The 23,136-nt window shown below is 38.8% G+C and overlaps 1 protein-coding gene across 1 annotated transcript in view; it reads left to right on the plus strand.

Moving 5' to 3' along the window:
- Window positions 1-23,136, plus strand: part of DLGAP2 (DLG associated protein 2) — a 109,552-nt gene that overhangs the window by 35,998 nt on the left and 50,418 nt on the right. Inside the window, exons 4-5 of the mRNA XM_037392774.1 lie at window positions 12,253-12,400; window positions 15,992-16,211. Coding sequence (XP_037248671.1) covers window positions 12,253-12,400; window positions 15,992-16,211 — 368 coding nt within the window. The remainder of the gene's footprint in view (window positions 1-12,252; window positions 12,401-15,991; window positions 16,212-23,136) is intronic.

Here is a 23,136-nt window from a genome sequence, read left to right on the forward strand (position 1 = left end):
ACAGATAACTTTTAAATCCTCGGGTTTCCCTTAAACTGAGGGGTGCGCCTTGAATCTGCCAGCCTAACATACAGGCTTTTTCCGGTGAACTTCAAGCAGAAATTGACAAATACTCTGGTTCTTGTATCTTTTCCTTGCAAAAAACTGCAAATTTCGGTAGTCCAAAATCAGACAGAAAATTTCTTGTCTCGCAGGAATACAAAGTGCTGGTCCTTAACCTGGGTTTTCACCACAAGCCATTTCCTCCCAGTACATCTCTGTCTCCCTGTCACTGTGGTTACCTTTTACGTCTGGTGGATTTCTGTGAGGGATGTAGCAAGGGGTGATGGTTATGGAGCCTGCCTTCCTCCTGAGCGCGGCTCAGTAATCCCCATTGCATGCCGAGCACCCTTTCAACTGCTGATCATGCTGCTGAGCCAGAAGCCAAAGTTTTGAACAGCATTCCTGCATGCATAGCAGGGCTGAATAACATTTCTGGCATGTATTATGAGACCTTACATAATTCAAGATGTCAGCTGCATTAGCTGGCGTTTTAGCTTGTTTACCAGGATGGAGGGAGCTAATGCACAGAAATAAAATAGGGCTTACACTCTTAGTCATCTGCTTGGGTGTCAGGATAGCTCAGAACTGGGGTCTGACAGAGCACCAGTAAACCTGTAATAAAAACTGAATATTGATAGTTTTGGCAGTATAAAAACATGCATTGGCTGCAGAATGTATGTAGGTGGGTTTCATAAGAATATGCCTAGTTTTCTGTCGCTATTCTGAATAGGGTAAAATGAAAAGTAGAACAGCCTTCACTTAACCTTCAACAGACCTTTGACATGTGTGCTTGTTTCTCTGAGTTTTATCAGGCCTCTTTGCAGGAGAGTTTTCCCATTTAAATTCTGTTTCTACTTTGATGAAAGTAAGCCCCTATTTTGTTGGCTTGTGTTGCTCAAAGATTCAGCAAATTGAACATTAAAAATTTATAAACAATAAAAATGCATATTTGCATCTGAATAGAAAAAAATGTTTAACAACATACAAATAGGTAAGTGTAACTGATTTAACAGAAGCATTAAAATTCTGAAATAATTTCTTTTTAAGTTACTCTTGGAATGGAGCGTATTTTATTCCAAGTGGGAATAAAAAAGTGCAGGGTCTGCCACTGTTGGTTTATGCAGATGGCAGAAGCAGGGCATATACCCAACCACTGCCATCTGATCACCACCTCTGTCAAACTGCTGTCACAACCAGCATGATCCCCAGCCTGCTTTCAGCCTGGGCCACCTGGCTCTCCTCTAGATAGTGCCCAGGCATGTTTCAGAGACTAACCCTGTTAGATGCAGCCACCCTCTCTATGGGATAACAAAGTTTAACCGTATAGGTCAGTTGGCCAAAGGGTCAGGTAATGAACCTAGCTTATTTCTGAGTATAGCTGTAGCCTAAGTGACTCAAATTTTGCTGGATTTTTCAAAAATTAAATGCTTCTAAGTATATAGATTACTTACTGAAGATAAATGCATTTTGGTTCCTTCTTTGTGAATGCTGTTTCAAAAGACTAAATAGTGTATTGCACTACAAGTTGAAGGCCGATGTAATTTAGTGTTATGATGAAATTGCATTTGAGTGAAATATAATGCAATAAGGCTTGCTGTGGTGGAGACAGAACGCATATTTGAATCTGCTTCCTTTCCAACTTTTTGCTTTCTTGGAATCCTGCCAGTAATCCCATTTATTGAGGAAATTATCTTGACTCCCAGTAGTCCCAGGAGAAAAACATATTACACATTTTTCTTTTTTTTTATTTTATTATTTTGCATTATCATTAGACATACAAAATCTTTCTGATGTCAGTTTTGGTATCCTATGAACAAATATAGGTCTTCTGGAGGTGAAATGCAAGCTACTTCAGTCCAGTCTATTTCTTTCTGCTGTGCTGTGATGCTGCTGGGAATGGAGTTAAACTGTGTTGGAAGGTAGTTTGCAGAAGGTAGTTTGTAGAAGGTAGGTAGTGTGCTGCTAGGTATTTTCATTTACAGTAAGGTCAAAACAGCTGAACAATGTATGGAACTGGTAGCTGAAACAAAAGGAATGTTTGTCCTAAATAAGTTTTGTGCAGTCCTGGAAGAGAGACTGACCCATGGGATTTGGAAGGGTATCCTTCCAACCTAGTAAATGTCATGTCTCTGTCTTTGTGACAAAAACAAGAAAGATGAGAGATGGAAGCATCAGAGACACTGGGATCCAGAAAGGAAAGCTGAAAAGGCAACAAGACTTTGGGACTATGTGATGGAAAAACAATTCTATGACTGAGGATGATATTCCAGTTATTTGATGCTTCTGATTTCCAAGAAAAGAGTATTTAATATACCAATTATGTAAATGCACAAGATAGCACTGTAGAAATAGCAAGTTTCATTTTCAGTATCTCCTTTTTGAAGTGTTGCAAAAGACTCTAAAAACCATCTAACCATTTAGTCAAAAGGGATAACAATAGCATTTAGCCCAAAGTCAACACGCTCTATTTGAAGACCATACTGTTATCACTCATGCAAATGGGTAGTTGTGCTGTGCTGCAGTTTCCATTAGGCTCTGAAGTGACTCATAGGAAACTAGATGCTGCAAACGTGAAGATGAAATAGGTTAAGCTACAGTAAAATAAAATCAGTGACAGCAATGTGTATTTTTGTTTTGTGAACCCCTCTGATAGCCGACTTTACTGTGATGATGGGTAGTCCAGATACCTTAAGCTGATGGGTGAGCAGACAGAAAGGCATGTGAGCAGATCGGTAGTACAAAAATGTGGTCTTTCATTGAGGAAGGAAATCTGCCATAGCACAAACCATTTGGTGGACTACTGCAGTACAGTACCAGTGGTGCTTTAATTTGTCTTGGCTATATTCTCCATCTAACCCTCTGCCAGGTTTGGGCCCCTGGATGGAAGTGTCTGGAACTCTGAGTCACAGTCACAGAGAAAGCAGCTGTGCCTCCCTCAGATGTTTAGTGCACTGGACATCATTAAAGCCCACAGCACAATTGACATGCACAATGCATGTCCGTATCTCAGCCGCTCTTCTTCACAGTCTGGTATCTTGGCTCAAAAAACATTTTATTCGGTATTTGAAGATAATACACCTAAGTAAGACCTGAAATGGTTGACATGTTTTCTGCGCTTATGGTAAACCAGATCAAATCAGTGATCTGAATGAAAATTAACCTTTCCCTGCTCTTCCCCATTTCAGAGTAAGAGATTGCATCTTTCCATGGCCATACTAACTTATGCTGACTTAAAGAATATCTGGACTATGACCTGATGCATACCCACATGTTCTGTTCTGCAGACTCTATTATAACAAAAACGTCCCCAAAGCACACAGCAGGGGAGTTAAACTGCAACAAGATCTGACAGCACTTAAATGCCAGAGCCCTTGGCTCAGCAGGAATCATGGAACAGCACAGGCTTCTCTAAAGCATGTGGGAAATCTCCGTTAAAAAAAAAAAAATCTTACCATTTGTAACCATATGTGCTAACCGTAGCACACTTAAAACATGAGAAAATGAAAACCAAATGACAAGTTTGGAAGCACTGCATGAGACCAAACCTCTGTCTCTTCATCCGTCTTTGCCCATGACAGTGCCAGTACCATATCATTTAGTGATGGACGAATGTGTGGGTACTTGCCACTTGGTAAGTACCCAGAGAGAAGTCTTGATGTTGCAGGCTGTAGGTAAGTGTGCATATGTGGAAAAGTGGGTATGATGCAAAAACATTACAGATTGAGAGTTTAAGCACAGCTTCCTTGCTACAGAAATTAATGTCCTATTTCAGTGCTGCACACCAGTGATGCAAGCCTTTGTTAATTTTCAAAGGTAAACTTCAATTTACCATTAACTCATCTTCTGCATTTTAAATTAGAAATGGTTTTGAAGCCTTTCCTGAGAAATGTTTTCAATTGAAGAGATCAGAAAAATTGCTAGAAAAGTAACCCTCATCTTTTATATGCTTTTTATTTGTTTTTTCCTCAGTCTTCTGACTCTAAAAAGCCTCATTACACACTTCATTAGTAGCTTTCTGAGGCCCTATAGTGTAGTAGCATCTACTCAGAGTCTCTGAGGGGTGAAATTGGAGATTTACTGAGGAGAGTTTGAGGGCTAATTACAAAGCCTTATCAACTAATAATGCAATCATTGGGCCACTGGCACAGTGATAGTGTTCTCTGCTGCAGTCAATAAGATCTGGGTTAGATTAGTCCTCAGGGTTAAGAGTGAATGCTGATGAAAGGCAGCTAGTCATCTGGCTACCTAGGAAGTATCTTTTATGGGCTCAGAAGATGGTTCCCATCCTTTCTCCCTTTGCACAGTAATAGGAAATGTTCTTAAGCAGTGTTAGGCACCTTGTCCTCTTAGAAGTAGCATAGTGTGAAACTCGGGGGAGTAATTGAGCCCAGGTTTCCTGCCTCATTGTAGCAAATACCAGCTTTATGTTGTAGTGCTGAAACGTATCACCCTGGATGAGGAAAGGGGATCCTAAGGCTCTGAACAAAGTGCAGAGTCTTCTCAGGAATAAAATAGGCTTTGGTCAGAAGGATGCAATTATGTGATGGATTGCGGTGAAAACACAGTAAGATTCAGGCCGGTCTCACAACCACAGGTACTGAGGTCCAAGAGAGTGTGTTTCTGGTGCTTATTCATTCCTGCTTTCAACAAATATGTTAGTTTTCATTTCAAAAGGATCAAAAGCTGCTTTTCTCGTTTGATTAGTTTTTAATAAAAACTAAATGAGGCTAGAAAGTATGTGTGTAGAAAGACTTCTTCAGGCAAGGATTTGAAAATTAAGATGCTTTTGGTTAAAAAGCAGAAATCATGTATATATTTTCACTTCTTCCAATTCTACTGGTTTTTTTTTCCCCAGAAATTACAGTCTCATTAATATCTTCAGCATTAAGAAGGTTCACTTATTTGCTTAAGACCTATTGGCTTTAATGGACTTACATGTGTGTTTAATTTAAACTCATGTTCAGATGCTTTGCTGAGTCCCGATGGTCTGTAGTCTACATGTGATCTGCCTAATTATGATTTTTCACATGTATACATGTATATGTACCAAAAGCAAAGAAAAGAAAAGGGAGATAGCTTCCTGAAGAAAATTGTGACTATTACAATTCCGTAAAGGGATATAGGAGCATACATCCAATATCTGAGTCCTGCTTAGATCCTCAGATCCACTTACTGAACTGCTACATGATGCTTTAAATGCCTCTAAATTTTTGCTGTAACATTTGCCTGAGTTTTGTTGTTGCTGACCAGTTCGCTGCCTACTCTCCAGGGCAAGCTCAAAATAGCATATTGGAACAAGACTTTTAGGATTAGCTATATGGGCACATCTGTCACCTCTTACAAACAAAAGCTCTGAGTTTAGATTTCCTACATCAGACTTTTTTTATTACATGTACATTCTGCATGATTTGGAGTACAGGCTTGATTGAGCCTACATCCTCTGTATCTTTACAAGGAGTGAGCAAACCACCAGACTTTAACTATTCCAGATGATTTCCTCTCATTCTCTTCTGCTTTGTGTTCTACAAAATCCCTAAATACTTACTGATGAGAAAGGTTCTCTTCTACCAGTGATTAGTAGGCATTTCATAAGGACAGAAACAGCGGTCTCCACCTCTTTGCTAACATGTTCCTGTAGCAAATTAGATGTTCAATATCTTCTAGGCACCTTTTTTAAAAAAGGCTGTAGGTCAATGATGAAATATATAGTATCTTAAAAGTTTAATCTGTCCCAAATTCTCATATCTATCACTGATCAAAGAGAAGCTCCAGTCTGACAAAGATTAAAAACCAAATTCTTTGCTACAGATAAATTTACCAGATTTATGTGTACTTTTTTTTTTTTTCAAAGAACCAGACTAACTGTGCTATTCTGAAGGGAGAATCAGACTTAATGTCTATACTCTGAGTTCCCCAATGGGCTGCATGGAGCTACATCTGTGCCCCTTTGCAGAGCTCTATTGACTTCAGCACCTCTCTCCACGGAGACACAGTATAACTCGCAGCTGCTATACAATGGCACTGCTAGCTAAGCTTAATCATTAGATTCTGGTCGATGAGTTATTTCATGTACCTACAAAGACATAGTTAAGATAGATCCAGATAGAGAAATGAATATCCATTGAAATGCAAATCTCTCAATAAAATAGGTTTTGATAACTTATGCTACCTTGCTAATCCTAATGCACTTCCCTTTTAGGTGCCCAAGATGAATTCTTTTACAAATTTTATCTTTTTGTCCCAGAATGATACTTCTGAATCGCATATACTGATTTAAACAGAAGTGATTGTACTTGCTTTATTGTTCCCATTCATTCTCAGATTTTTGGACAAATGCAGGCATGATCATGAAAATAAAAAGGGATGATTTTAGAATATTAAATTCCAAAAAATAATTTGATGGCAAATGGACTTTCTTTATATCTGATGCTTCCTTAATAAACCTGATAGACCCATTCAGAGTCAGAAGGTGACTTTCTTGCTGCAATTTTAGAAGCCTAGGAAGATTTTAATTCACTTTCGGTACCTTCTTGACCAGGGTGCACTGGTGGCTGAACATTTGACAGAAAACAGGTACTCTGGGGAGTGGTCATAATTACTATTTTGAATGTGAGTAAATCAAGGAATGACCTTGGCAAGTGCATAATGTTTTCTGTGTTGCTGACATCATGTTCATATTTTTATACAAACATAGAAAGTTTGTGACAAAGTATATATCAATTACTTATTAGAAAATAATACACACAGTAAAAAAAACCAAACACAAACAAAAAAAAAAAATGGAAAAAAACCCGAAACCACAAACAAAACAGTGTGACAGCAATCCCTTTATCAGGACTCACACCCCATGTTCGCACTAGGGTTGTCTTGACTATCAAGTACAGCTGCTCAGGAATCTGAATTTGTAGGGAGAAGTCAGGAGGTTTCTTTGTTTTGTTTTGACCCTGGCTTAGCTATAAGCTGTAAAACCATGTCAGCCTCTAAATCTGTCATTTCAAGGTGCCCTAGAAGTGAAACCATGTTGTTTTACTATCATACATACCTTTTCATCAAATGACAAAAAGGTTTGTCTTCTGCAAAACATACAATGGTTGCATAAGTCACCGTAGAGTCCTGCGTGTTGTAATTCTACCTTACGGTAATGCTTGTCATACAGCAATGACAAGAAAATTCAGGAAACATGCTACAAACCATGCTGGGTGTTCATCAGCATCTGAACTCAGTGATGACAAAGCATGAGCTGAGTACCACACAAAGCGATAGACTTCAGGCGGGTGGTGCAAGGTGCTGCAGTGCACAGATCCCCCAGCACTAATTGCTGAAGTCGTTGGGCTGCTTCAGACACTATCCAGGGACATATAAACTTTCCAGAAGTTATATTAAGCAATGTAATGCGGGAAAAAATGTCCCAAAGTTAACTAGCTACTGTCTATACAGCAAAGCAAGCATCCTACTCCTTTTAAAAATACACAGTTAATACAGGAGGAAGTAGATGGCTAAATAATAGATGGCTAAAGATGAGAAAATAAGAGTCTTTCCCTTACCGTTATTTAAAGCTCGATTGCAGCTATTGGATTAGCTTACATGATTGTTTCTTTCATTAAAACACATTCTAAATAGCTTTCCAGTTTTACAAGTCTTCTGTTACAATGGCATAAGTGGGGAAAAGTTACGGAGATGTGGACATGCTCTTCCATCTCCTGAAATCTCTTGGCAAATGTTACCTAATGTTTTTGATTACAATACAAGTAAACTTCAACTTCTTCCTACATTTTTACTGTACTGAGTTCTGTTAAGAACAGCTACAAGACATGGCAAAACACAGAAGAAAATTTTTCTGGAATGAAAAAAGTAAAAAATTGTCCTTTTTTGTTTCTTTTTTGTGTGTGTGTTTGTTTGTTTTTGTTAGCTCATCATGTTGCTTGTAAGGCTGAAATAACAGGAATTTTCCAGCAGTTATTTTCCTCCATTAAGCTCTTAAATTTCATTCTCGGTGAGTTGCTGGGAAGAACAGTTAGTTTGCGCAAGAAGGAGAAGAGTTTGTGTTTTTGTTGAAGCCAATGTCAGCAGTGAGGGAGCCGGATTAGATGGCTGTAGCACGGGTGAGCTGGACTCTGCTGACAGGGGCGTTCAGGGTAGTTTCAAAAGCTGCAGAGGACAGAAGTAGGAGAAGTGGCCCAATTGCTGGCTTTTGTGATGGTGTTTTGGAAGATCTTGAACAGGACAACTATGAGCTGGGAATTAAGAGGATTCTAGGGAGCAGTAAGGATTGGGACCTGGGTTGGTCAAGAATGAAGGAGAATTATACTTCAGGGTTTTGGTAAATATGAGTTCTGGGGCAGCTTTCAGACAGAAGCAGCAGACGCATATGAGATTTGGATGCAGAGGCCTGAGTTTTTGCAAACTAGAGGAATGCAAGAAAAGGGAGGCTGTGATGCAAGACTTAGAAACTGCTAAGCAGGAGCTCTTTAGGTGTTTGGGGGTTTTTTTGGACTGCTGCCTCTTTCCTTATTCTTTGTCTATTTTTTGCTGTTGGAATATGCAGCGTAACCTCTTTGTCGTTCATTCTATATCAGGGTGACATGCTATCCCAGATATGCTATCAGATATACTGTCCCAGTTCAGTGTGCCATGCTATAGCTCACTTTATGTGGTTATGTTACAGTATTTTGTCCTTGAATACACTCAGGCAATCTGCTGAGCACTGAAAGTGCTGTTGCAGATTTAGCTAGCTTCACTGGGAGTCTTAAAGCTTCACTTTTAGAGCAGAGGTTCTCAAGACCTGCAAGGTCATTACATGGGACTGCCTTATTCCCAAACATTTCTCTAGGATTTTAGCCTTGCTTGCAGCTAAGATACTTCTCATTAAATTTAAAGACCTCCTCCTACCTGCCCTGGACTTCCTATGAACCCAACGGAAAGGGGCAAACAACCCTTGAGAGCAAAAGCACTTTTAAGAGGGAATCCATTTCTAAGAGCTTGTCTCTTTGGAAAAGCAAATGGGAAGACAACAAACATGCCAATTTGATTTTTCCTGTTCATCTCATCCTCTTGCTCCTTTTCCATGGTACCAAACTTTAGTCATCTCCTTGATGTTAATGTGTGTATTTGTTTTGCGTTCCTGGAAACAAACTGTCAAACCATCTCATGTGCTCATGCTTGTCTTGCCCTTCTTCAGTGATCAACTGAGATATTTTCTTTTATGCTCTCTAATAGATGATCTTATTACTTTCTTTTACCAACGTGATAGAGTTGTGGAGTTTTGGAAATGAAGTCAAAAATTTTATTCCTAAGCTTATAGATAGAGTGGATATCATAAAAAAGTCAGCATTTAGCAATGTCACATGTGGCATGTGTTTTGTAGTGCTGTTGGCAAGCATGCAAGTTCCTTGAGCAACAGATAATGACATTTAAGAGCAACTTTCCCATCTAACTTCTGGTTCTATGGTGTTTTGGTTCTGGATCATGTTTATAACAAGGTCGTCATTTTTACCATGTATTGACACGTTTATCCTAGAAGATAACTTTGAGTGTATATCTTAGAAATGAAAACTAATGATTTCTTTTTATCAGAAAAAATTCAAAGTATTAAACAAATGGATGTTAAATGCTTTTACAGAAATGTAACATTTATTTTATTTTGCTACAGTCCTATGAATCAATTGCTGTCCTCTGATAAATGAAAAATTAGTTAACTCTCAAGTACTGTCCAAACTGATCCATCAAAACTCAGCTGCTTAGCAGTACCATGGAATACTGGGTTTCTTTCCCTAAGAAATTATTGCTGTAGAAATTGTTGATTGTGTTTAATGATAGCAATATCTCACAAGGAACTGGTATGTATATAATGAAGTACTAGGTTGTTGAGCATTACTTAGCAAAGGAGGCAGTTATTAGAAGCCAGTTTAATTAATTTTACATAGTTTATGAAGTAATTAATAATTTATCCATTTATTCTATTGCTTCTGTCTTTTCTTAATGTGGCCCATGTTTTAATGAAGAAACCTCAAACAAACTCTTTCTGAACTTGGAATCCCAGATTTTGCCACCTGCTGACAAGCAGAAGGTCCAGAAGGGATTCATCTGTTTGGAAAAATACTAAATTAACAATACCAGCCAGATTTAGTAAAGCATATGCAAAGAATCATAATGACACAAAGCAGGTGACAGTCATCAGCTTGCTGCCTATAAAGGAGAGGAGGTTTAGTTACATCCAGCAACTAAATATAGCTAGGGAGACTGCACCGCTTTGCCTGTTATAGTGTATTTGTCTTCATACCTATGGGAACAAAAAAATGCTGCTAGAGTTCTTGTTTTTATCATCTAAAACTAAATTAGACCCACTATCAGACAGCTATCTTAATATGCAAATCACTTTGACTGTTATGACTTAATTAACCTCTGATCACATGCCTGCATTGATCTCATACATTTTCATTTTGGTTTCAGCAGTTATAGCACAGTTTCAACATAGTTTGCCCCTGTTGTGGGGTTACAGAGGTATTCCATAGAAGGCACTGAATAAAGATGGGAAGAAAAAAATTTCTTTTCTCCAGGGAAATTTCTTAAGAATTCAAAAAAATGCCTGCCTTGCACCAAGATGAAAAAAAAACTGTCCTTTTTTACTGAAGAAGGCAGCCTGTCTTAGAGGCACGGATAGCCCAGCCATTGGCAGACACACTGGGGAAGCAAGGCTATGTCGATGTTGCCCCTGAGATGGCCAAGTCAGGGAGAATACATGGAAGTGCTTGAGAACAGATCTCCCAAGTATAAGCTTGAAAGGATCTATAAATCTCATCTGCTCTTGCAGCTGGTGATGTGAGGGAGCCCTGGGTCATCACGTCTGACATCAAAGCACGTGACCACAGAGGAAGATGGAGCTCAACACATTGCTTCTCTAGTCAGGGCCATGACAGAAGGTCTGAGATTCCTCCCCGAGTGTTCCTCAGGGACTGCATCCAGCCCAAACTCAGGTTGTGTCCATATTAGTGAGGAAGGCTGAGTCCTTTCTCAAGCACCAGCCTATGGTCACACTTAGTGTTCGATAAATAGGGTCTAAGAAAAAGGTCCTGGTTTCGGCATCATTTTGCACCAGGAGTTGGACCAGTGGTTTTCTCATTCACTGAGTGGTCTGGTCCTTCCAGAGAGGAAGCTTCCCCCTTCACAGGGAAATTGCTGGTAGCCCCGGCATGTGTCACAGCCACTGCTGGGCTGAGTAACTCTGCCAGCTCAGCTTGAAATAACTGCATTGCCAATACTGACAGACATTCAACTGGCACAAATCTATTGTTCCCGGAAACTGTTTTTGTTAAAGCTGCCGTTAAGGGCTAAACATAAAACCTGCCTGTTTACCATAGGAAACCCAACGTTATCTGAAACGTTAATTAGTTTATGCACTGATATCTAGGGATGAGTGTCACATGACTTCTAAAATCTGATTTCCAGAGGTCCTGAGAACTCTGATAAACCTTATTTGTGACTTTTTTTTTTTTTTTTGTAATTTTGTATTCAGGCCCAAGTACTGTTCTTTTCTTAGGCTTATTTATTTTCCTGGAATGACAGATAATCAATGTATTTATCATAAAACATGAAGACTAACATACTCCTGTAGTGAAAGCATACTGAAAGGGGCCCAGTGTGGTGTTAAGGTCCCAGTCCTCCAAACTGGAAGATGTGTTCTAAGAAAAGCATTTCTAGAGCTTCGTGCAGTTGCTCCAGGTACCTGATTAATCTGTTCTTCTAGCTGAACATGGGATATTTTGATCTTTTGTAAAAATATATCAATCCTTTAAAGATAAAAGGTCTCTTGATGCCTAAGACCCTGATGAAAACCAGATGACAAGCAGCAGATTTTATCTATGAAGAAAGATTTTTAGTTACTTTGGTTTGTGCTTTAGCTCTGGTTCTTGTTCCTGTTGACCTAGACATTCTCTTCTAGTGAAGTTCAACATCAATAGCCAGGAGAATTGATGATGTTTAAATACAGCAAAGACTTAAAATTTCATATCATCTAGGCAGCAGAACTGCAGACAGATTCTCTGCTTGTGCTAAGGCGTTTGACTACAACAGATCTATGACGCTTTATATAGAGAGAGATTTGGACCCTGGGGAATGGATTTGTGTCTCATACAAATTACTGTCTTTAGTGTCCTAATTGATTCCATCTGTAGTTTTACACCCTTTCCTTTTTTCTTCCTCTTTCCTTTGTAGTCAGAGCTACCTTCAAACTGCAAGTGACGTGCCTGGGGGTCACAACCTGGATCCCTCTGCAAACTACAATTCCCCAAAGTTTCGCTCAAGGAATCAGAGCTATATGAGAGCAGTGAGCACGCTCAGTCAGGCCAGCTGTGTTAGTCAGGTGGGAAATTCTTGTTATAACTTTTCTTATAGGTTAATCACAGATGCAAGAGTTGTTACTAGTGGATGGGTTTAGTTTGGGGGGGGGGGGTTAATTAATATCAAAATGAGGATGTGAATTGTCAAAGTAATTCAGTTCTAAGGAATGTAACCCTTGTTCAAAATTTCAAGGAAAATACCGAATGCTAGAAGCAAAGGGACACTATCACGCATATTTTCCATTTATTTTTCATTAAAAACATAAATACTGGTATTTTGATTTTAGTCTATATTAAATATTTGAATGTTTAGAGGATTCAGACTGAATATAAGGGGCACGCTCACTTATAATACTCATCCTCTGAAAATATCTACTCTGATTTCAGCAAATGTGGGCTGCCAGGTTAAGATATAGATTAAAATAATTATGCTCCAAAGGAGCAGTGATTCACCTCTAAACTCAGTCCCTCACTTCTGGGTGAAAGAATAACTCCCATCAATTACTCTGTGTATGGGGGCTTCTGAAAGGAGGCATTTTTCCACCCTGCTAGTTTTATGTTGGTTAGTTAGTACCAAATCATGTTGAAGTGAGATCTGAATCAGGCCTGAGGTGCAAGCAGCCTGATGAAGTATGTGCATGTTCTGTTTTGCAGAGGACTTTACATAAAGTTTCTAATGTTCATTGGTCCTGACATTTCTTCCCTGTGTTGCTTCATGACAGGTGGGCCCTGCCCTATTCTCAGACATGTCTTACTTTATTTTTCTTTGACCATTTAGTGAGACACCTAAGGGTATAGTAGCTAACTGTGCACAATGGTTATGTTAAAAAAATATGTATTTTTTTAAAGTAATTTTATATTCATTCACATTCAATTTGTACTGCATGGCTATTCAGGCCTGGATTCAACTCATCTACCTTGAAAGACTTTTAACTGAGGCAACACCTAAAGATTCCTCTGTAGTTAATGGAGTGAAAGAGTTTCTTCCAGAACAGTGCACATCCCAAGCGGGCTGAAAGCCCTCTGGAAACTGTGGTCAGGCTCCACAGACTGTAGAGAATTGGGAGGGACTAGTTGCCTGACTAATGCCCTTCAGTCAAATTCCTTAATTTACGTGGGATTAATCTAAGTGTAATCTTGTATAGCACGCATCAGATTTAGAAACAGTCATTTTCCAAACCTTTCATTATTTTTCATAGCTCCCTTGTGAAACCTGTCCCCATCATTCCCATTGGTTTTCATTATCCTGGTTTGCTTATTTTCTATTTTTATTACACTCTGGTTTTGAGAAAGTTTCATAAGAATTAGGTCCTGCATTGAAAGCAAGTGCTGTTGGCTGTCACCTAACAATGCTGTAATATAGAACTATTCTAACATCTTCTGCCTCTTTGGCCATGTCTGTGCATGGAGATGTTCACTGAGCTGTCCATAATGACTAATTGGTTTCAGCAATGTTAAAATTCTTCATTCCAATGTGCATTACCTGGAAAGATGTCCATAATAGATTTTATTTGCAGGTAGATTGCTCAATTGGCCAGATTAATTAAACCTGCTGGATATAGTTTCTTACTTTCTTTTTCAGTCTTCACTAAACTACGTGATTTTGTGTCAACCACATAATTCCTACTTCACAGTTCAGCTGTTTCCAGACCAGTAACAAATGCATTTGATAGATACTACACACAGTGAATATCTTAAAATAACAAATTCTGAACCTTTGCTGTTTCCTGTTCCTTTTCCATAACACCATCACCTTCTTGCCCTATCTACATAATAGCAGATTGTATGATTTGTGGTATTTTTTAATGCCTTTTTAATAATTATGTTTTTTGTGAGGGCCCTTCTTTTTCACTCTTGTCCAGGGGTGGAGTCAAGAAAGATGCTGGGTTCCATGGTTTATATTTTTAATTTAAGTTCTAAAACTTTTATTTTTCTATTGTCAATTACCTTAGTTTCAAAGAAGTGGTTAGGACTTAGTGTTTATGGACTACATTACCATAAATTTCCTGATCAATGATGTATGCAAAATATTTCAGAGTAAGATAGGGGGTTTTAATCTTACATTAGATTGCATTAGTCTACTTAACTTTATTAGAAACAAACTTTATGAAGGGTAATGTAATTTCTTTCAGAAGAGATTTAGTAGCCAAGATGTCTTACATGAAATTAAAATATCAGTTATTCATTATCATCAGAAGTTCCATATGAAATTTCCATTTACTTAATCAAAATCCTAAAACATTTGAAACATTTGCGCTCACTCTCTTTCCATAATGAGTAATGTACTAGGAACAGTAATCATGAAAAATGCACTTAGCAGCCGTGTAGAAAAAGTAATATCAACTGGGTCTGCTGTTTAGTGATGCTACAAATTTAACTTAGTATTTAGACTGATTCTAATTTCTAGCACTCTCCATTTAAAAAAAAAATATATATTATCAGGAGGTCATATCAGTGTTAGCTTCCTATCTGATTTTGTATAAACACAATTTTGAATTATCCAGGTACATTTGCGGGTAGTTAGGGCTGATCTCAGAGAACCTGTTAAAAATGATGAAGGTAGAATTTAGGCACTCATCTTCAAAACTGCAATACACAGTTCCCTACCGCCAGGTTCCCTAAGCTTGGCCAGCCTGCCTAAACCCTGTTTAGCATGAAAGCTGCCCAAAAATGTACGGGTTTGCATCATGCCCAGCCTTCAGACAGCAGGTAGATGCTGGCTCCTGCCCAAGTCCTGCAGGAGCTGGAGGGTGGTGCTGAAATCCCCCAAGGGGCCAGCCTGGCAGGTAGTGCAGGTAGGCACGTCTCGGGTGCTCCAGCAGGCAGGGCTCCTCCACACAGCCCGTGGCAGAAGTATCGGACTTAAAATAATGCTGCTGCAGAAAAGGCAGCAGTAGTGGCTGCATCTCATGTTCCCACGGTAGCTGAATGGCTAACCCAGTTAACCAGGGAGTGTGGTTTAGGGCCCTTCTCAGCTAAAGGTGAGCCAAGCATTACTTTCTCATCTGACCACTTTTCACCCTATTTCAGACAATGGTTATTCTTTCACATGCTTCACTGGACATAAGTGTAGATGCAATATTTCTCAAACTTTTCAGAAGCATCACTTCCTCTGAACTTACACTTCTTCAAGCATGAGATACTTCCTTGAGCCCCTTGATAGTGAGAGGAAGAAAAACCTGCCATGTACACTAAATAGCCACATGAGTAGTAACTTTGCTGTTAAGTGAGGAACCCAGGCAATCCACCCTCACCTTCTGAGGCTGTTAGTACAGCTGATTTCAATTCCCCTATCCTGGCAGAGTGTGGATTTCTATCAGCACAGAGTGATCTTGTTGGTTACTATTAAATCATGTATTAACAATCCTCTGTATATGCCAAAAGATATAAAATGTAAAATTAGTTGTATAGCATGTGTGATGTACTTACTATATACATATAGACAGCTGATGTAAGTTGAAAAAATGTGAATGTGATCAGAAGGGATTACGACATTTTAACTATTTGCTAAAACAGTTCTTCATCAATGTACAGGTGTCCATTTGAGATGTTGAGGCCGTGATGATCACAAAAAAGCAAGTCAAAAATCAAATGCATTGTTGTTGTTTATTCAGATGAGTGAAGCAGAGGTTAATGGGCAATTTGAATCGGTGTGTGAATCAGTGTTTAGTGAAGTTGAAGCTCAGGCAATGGATGCCCTTGACCTCCCTGGATGTTTCCGAACAAGAAGCCACAGTTACTTGCGTGCCATTCAGGCAGGCTATTCCCAAGATGATGAATGTTTACCTGCGATGGCATCATCCAACATCACCTCAACTATCAGGTCAACCACAGGTAAGCGAATCTACACTGACCCTTCCACTGTTCTGCATGTAAAAATATGTTGTCTTGCTTTGTAAGAGGATGTTTGACACTGGAAGTAATTTCCCTGTGTAGTACCCAGTATTCTTAGATTTGCAGTACTGTACTGTTGTGGGTACAGCTTGGAATAAGCTCCTTCTGGGGAGAATCCTGCGAGCATAATACCATGGACCTAGACTTTTAACCTCCATTTCCCATGCATAGTGTTATCCAGCTGCAAATATAAAAATGCAAGCATCATTTAGATATTGTTAGACATTTATATATTTTTATCCATCAAGTCATTGATTTTCTAAATGAGATGAGTTGCGATTTTTTTAATTTAGGTCCTTAAAGTACCAAAAGAAAAAGAGAAGCAAAATTTTAAATATTTGGTCTAAACACTTGCAGACAATTAACTTGACAAGGAATTAATTAATTACCTTTAGCAAAGGTGTAACCAGTTGTATCAATACACTGAATTATAAACATCATGGCAAGCTTCACACATCTGCTATTACTAATCAGTGATCATTAGCGTTCATTGTTATACCATTCACTGTTAGGATCTTTTTAACATGCTTCTGGCTACTTTCTTTTCTCTTATTAATTGCTTAGCAAAGATGATAGCTTTATTTATTTTAGAATATTAACGATTAGTATTGGTAGAGAAAAGATTGCACAGATTGCAGTTAAATAATTAAATCTATAACAGAGTAATTAAATCTGTAACAGATATGTATTCTTTGTTAAGTGATGCAGATTCACTTTTATGTTACCAAATATGTTAATGACAGTTTCTAATTATGATATTGTCCTCGTCCCATACTGCTAAATTGCAGTGCAGGCTACCCATCTACAAAAGGTAAAAACAGAACTCAAAACATATCATAAAAAATAAATTTTAAATTATTTGCTTGACACATCAGTGGGAGCTTAAAAAGGAAGTAAGCTGAGGTTGGATAACATAAATTTTCACTCCAGAAGTAGCATAAAATACTATTTTATGGTAAGCACAATATATTAATTAATACATATAACTTTGTGTAAAATCAGAAGTTGTGGCCTACAATGCCTAGATGTAACATCTAGGGATATTTCTGTCCTTTGTTTAATAGAGATGTTATCATGATATAAAATGGGATTTTATTGCTACTCCAGAGACTAATTTTCATCTTTGTCCTGTAGTACTGTGTGATTATTATGAAGAAACCTTCCAAGGCAAAAGACACAACTACTAAGTTGGTTGGTTTTAGCCTAAGCTGTCTTGAGTTTGTATGTTAAATAAGCCCAGAATTCTCTCTGGAGGAATTTATTTTATTTTCTCTCAAGCAACAAAGCTGAATAATAGAATGTGTTTGGGAAAATAACCAGATTAGGCAGTAAATATGTTTGTATCCCAGTGTTTTCATACTTATGAAAAATGTTTTGCATTGACTAGCACTCTGCTGATTAAATACTGTGGGTTTTAAAACTTTAACCTACGTTTCACGCGAGGCTTCTCCCTCATCTCAGAAATTATACGTCAGATAGATATTCTTGCCCAAATATGTAATCTTTCTGCTTTGTTGTAGGGAGGTGATATTGACATTGTGGAGTAAAAAGTTTATTTGAGATGTTTTTCTGAGCCAAAACTGTTTCCAAGCCTATGGACTATATACAGTTCTGAGTGTGGTTCTATATTCAAAATACTTTCTCTGTACCACTGATCAAGTTTTTCCTCAGCTTCTCTGTAGGGTAAATATTCAAATTAGTAATATTTATCTGATTTAAAGAATACTAAGGATTATGTAATTCCTTATTAGTTGAAAATTTCAGTTGCCAAATAAGTTCTCATTTTTAAAACCCCTAGGGGTAAATCTTCCCTATTTCTCTCTTCAGGCCCTGTCACTTTGGAGGGAGATGCTTCATTTCCTATCATTACTACGATTAAAAAAAAAAAAATAATCTTACTTCTTCAGTCCTCTCTAAAAACTGCAAAAGAAGCAGTTGCCTGGAATGTGAAAATGGTGTTGGCAGATATTTGACATTTATATGGGCTTCATTCAAATAAACGTCAAAAAGGTCAAAGTTTCACATCAGCCTTCAGTTCAAATTCAGTCTTTTGAATTCTTAGGAAAATTACATTACATTAATTCCTTTTTAGCTTCTGATGTAGCAAACTCTTCTTGGCAAAGAAACTAAAGCAATTTCTTAGAAAATTAATAGGCATTGCAATTTAATTATTACTTGAAATTTTAGTAATATAGGTCATGACTGCCTCTTATCGATGTTGTAAAGCAATTAAATCATAACACACAGGCTTAGCTAAAAATTAATTCATGTAACTAAAAATGTAAATCAAAAATTAAAACTGCAATATTTGATCTATGATTTCAATTACAGAAGTATGGAATATATATTTACAGCATGCATTTTCCTAAAAAGTTCCTAGATGCATTAGCACCTTTCAGAAGGTAAGAAGTTTGCAGCTATGATGAATATTATGTGAGACATTATTAATGGAGAATGTAAACAGGGTTTTCTAATCGATGGGATAAGAGCTAACTAGCTCTTTTTAAATGTATACAACTTTACAGAGAAAGCCCAGTAGGTTCATTGGTAATATCTATGGTACTAATAAACACATAACTTTTACACAGACCCACACAGCTTAATTATTACCTTAATTATTTTTGAAGCCAGACTTCTCCACCTCTGATGGAGTCTGTGTGACAAGATAAAGGGCACTACCTGTTGCCCCAGGTGTAAATGAATGAGACAAATGACAATGCAGAGGAGGCAGCCAGCCTTGCGCACACACTGTAGCTAGACCTGGACTCTGTGTGACCCCTGCTAATACTCATATTTTATTGTGGTTATGGCATTTCTAGCCATCCTGTTTCATTTTGTAAAGAGATAATGAACCCAGTAGAAAGTACTTCATGTTAAAAGCCCTGAATGACAGCATATGCTTTCTGTCTCTGAACTGTATCCAGTTGCAGCTGTCAGATGCACAGCTGAGAAAATACAGCTCCAGCTGCTGCTGCCTCCCACCTTGCCCCTCCATCACAGACAACATGTAATTTCCTGAATGGGAAGTCACAGAGTGCAGCAGTCATCCTAAGTATTACTGCCTTACATCTTTGCTACTCTTGCAAGCAATGCTTTGCTTTTCAGGAAGAGTTCACAAAATCTGGGTCGCTTTTCCAGGTGGGACCAGCTCGGTTCCCTATTGTGTTCACTTGGAAGGCTTCTTTCCGGTGAAGTCTGAGTAGTGTGGCAGAGTGCTGCGGGGAGGTGTGCAAGCTACCTGAAGTAGCAGAGCCGTGGCACCATCAGCTCAGTGCGTAGTGAGCCCTGGCTGTGTAGCCCTGTTGGGAAGCAGAGCACGCTAGGCTGGGAGCAGTGCTGCAGTAACACATCATCCCACATGCAATACCTAGGTTGTCTTACTGAAAATTAATTTAAATACCCTGGTACAACGCTGGGTTGTGCTATGAAAACGTAACCAATGAGGAGGTCTGGAAGATATTAACCACTCTCTCCCTTGTTAGCCCTTTGCCTGAGAAAGCCAACTTATTTTTGTTAGATGTACTCTATATGTCTTATTCCATGTGTTATAGTTCCTCACAGGGTTTTTTTTTTTCTCTCCTGCTGATGTTGTTTGGTTTTACCGTGAATGCAGAAATATTACTGGGTTGCAATGATACTGCAGGTAGCAGTTAGGATGATCTCCTGTGAAGCAAAAGGACATGTTAAAATCCATGTTCTGAGACAGAGAGTGATTTGATATTTGCACCTTTGGCCATCCAGGATAACCAAAACCAGGTTATCACCTTTTCAGATGTGGGGGGCACACTCAGTTTCTCCTGATGGCATTATTACACATTGTATAAACCACTTTCACCTTTACTGAGAGAGACACTACCACTCTAGCCTGCTGCTCAGGACACTCACCCATCAGGTGGGATATCTGCTCAGTGAATATTGCTTTTATATGCAAATTGAAACTGCTGAAGCAGAAAAGACTAAATATTGTATAAGGAGGAACTGAAGCACTCTGGTCAGAGGTAGGAAATCCTTCTCCAGCAACTAGCACTGACTGAGTGGCTGTAGAGGAATGAAGTTGGGTTAATTGGCATTGATAAATGCAACTGTGGGCTGGCTTTAGGGGTGTTGGCCGATGTAGATAAGGTGCAGCTGAGGCTGGTTCTGGTAAGGGGTAGAGAGCCAATGAAGAGAGAGCAGCCAAGGAAGAAGCAGAGAGAGGAAGAAGCAAGATAAGAGAGAACACATGCCCCGCATGAGGTGAGATGAGGAGAAGGCAGCAGAGGGATTGGCATGAAGAGTATGCTGGTATGAGATGGTAAAAGACCTTGTCACAGTGTGGTAGTTTGGAGAGTGCTGTGACAAGTTGCCTCAGTTAAGTTCTTCAGCTTTTAGTCTGATAAATAAAAGGGAACATCTTTTTCAGTTTCTTAAAACTACTTTGCATTTTCCTCTAACCTGTTTTTTGGCTACAACTGTATGTTTTCATGAAAGGTTTAATGACAAAAAAATCTACCTAGCTACGGACTTCAGCAAAATGGGGATTGGGTCATGGTACATAAAAGCATCCTGGGTTGTTATCCTATCTTAGGTGTCAGTCCAAGATCACTTCTCCTGCTTCATGGATTTCCAGTCAATATTTGGAGAAGCACTGCTGGTTTCAGGGGATATAGTTACTCGCCTTAAGTGACCAGTACACTGTATTACAGTGACTTCATTTTTCTAGAAAACAGCAAAATGCAAACCTGTCAGATCGGTTGTATATGTACTTCCTTTTATCTAATTCATAGTAGGTAGCTTTACTAAATTCATGTGTATGGAAGAGTCCACTGAAAAAGGTGATAAGTAGAGAACTGTCTTTTGTCCATTTTACTTTTCTCAGCCAGTAGGACTCTGCTTGGCAAGGAGTAAACTCGGAGAATTCCACATTTGCTGAACTATTGAGCAGTAATTCCAAAACCAATTAATTCAGACAAGGTCACATTGCATGAGGGAGTTTTCAATTACAGCTCATACGATTCCACAGAATGCCTGAGAAATTGCAGGTTTCCTTTCTCCTGACTTAAAGCTATTTCCAGATTTCCATTTTTTAAACAAGGGGCTACGTAGGGTGAATTTTTAGTGCACATTTGACATTTAGCAACAAAACTCTCATTGCCAGTAAATAGATTGCATGGTCATGTACCTACAAACATAAAGGCATGAAAATATGGTATTTGATTGAGAAGTTGTACTGTTCCATAGCACAGCTACCCCTGCAGACCCCGAAAGGACTGATTCTCTGGTTGCTGTCTGAACCCTAATGAAAGTAGTTATTCCTTTTGGGCTTGGTTTTGTTGTGGTTTTTTTTTTTTTCCCAAAGATATGAGGATACCAGGGCAGGCAAAAGTTTGGTGCTACTACATATGAAGCTAATGGAGTTCACTGAAGGATCACTAAGAAGACAAAGGGTCTCAAGCATCTCTCCCATGAGGAAAGGATAAGAGAGGTGGGACTCTTCAGCCTGCGGAAGAGAAGGCTCAGAGGGGATTTATAATTGTTTATAAACATAAAAATTGGGAAAACACACTCCTCAGTTCCTAAAAGAAAAATATTTTATGATCAATAAATGCATTACTTTTTTTTTTTATTTCCTCAAGGATAAGATACTTCATGCAGGTGGCTGCTTGGATCTTAATCCAACACGCTGTGGCTAAGAAAACCCAGCCAAATAGGGAAAAACATATGCATGAAGTAACATTTCCACAGTTTCTGTTCTCTCTATAGATATAAATGCTGAGTCTTAGAGGTTTTTACTGGTATCCATTACTAAGTAACAGCTAGCAGTGATATCCACAACAGGCATGTTTAAAACCACAAAACCTTAAGTCCAAATAAGATATAGAAGGCTGTTTTCTCACTTATAATTTGCCTGTTGACTTTGCTTAATTACTGTTGGGGCCCCATGGAATTATCTGGCATTCTGACTCTCTGCAGGCAGCATACCATATATCTGTGGGAGCACTTGGGGAACTTGAGTTAATATGTTGATGCTGTGCCAACTTGGTGTGCCTATACTGTGAGAATAAATCTTACACTAACAAACGATAAGCCCAGTTCTACACTTGGATACACATTTTTCATTGCTCTGGGCTTATAAAGGGGGGATAATTAGTCTTTAATTCTTTTAAATATATTGAAGTTCTGCTGCTATGTGGACACTGCTGTTTAATAGCTGTTCTACATGGTGGAAGTGGCCCAGGGAGTCACCAGGATGAAGGTGACACAGGCCCTTTGGTTCAAAGAGTTCAATAGAGGATGGCCAAGGGGGCATTGCAACTGTTCGTAAGTCTGGGATTCCCTGAGACAGAGTAAAGCTGTGCTAATCAGGGCTGCCTGGCCTCTTTAGGCTGATGAGGCATGAAAACAGTGGGAGCGGTAGCCAGGAGCTTTTCATAATTTTCATTCTCCTTGGTACAGATGATCTGCAGAGGCAAAGATAAAAAATGAAGTCACTGCCCTCCATCTATGGTTAGTTTAAAAAATGTGTAATGAGTGTTTCTCCCTTGCTCCTGCTGTTCTGCGCTTGACATAATTCCTCTGTAACCTATTAGATTTGCCAGACAGCTGCTTCTTTCTTTATTAAAAAGGACACCCCTGCTCCATCCCCTGACAGAATTTGGCTTCAAAGCTGTTCTGTGGGATCAGTTTTCACAGTTTTCTCAGCTTCATTTTCTGTAGCATGTTATGCAGAGAAAAAAAATAATACAACAACCAAACAAGTATGTATAAGGAAAAAAAATTATGCAAGGAAGGTGATTCACTGGGCAGTGTTTGAAGCCTTGTTGACATGATAGACTGTAACAGTGACAGAGGTAAATCTCAGCCCAGCTGTTCAGCTTGAGGGTGC

This window comes from Falco rusticolus, chromosome 6, assembly GCF_015220075.1.
Source record: "Falco rusticolus isolate bFalRus1 chromosome 6, bFalRus1.pri, whole genome shotgun sequence".
Classification (NCBI taxonomy): Eukaryota; Metazoa; Chordata; class Aves; order Falconiformes; family Falconidae; genus Falco; species Falco rusticolus.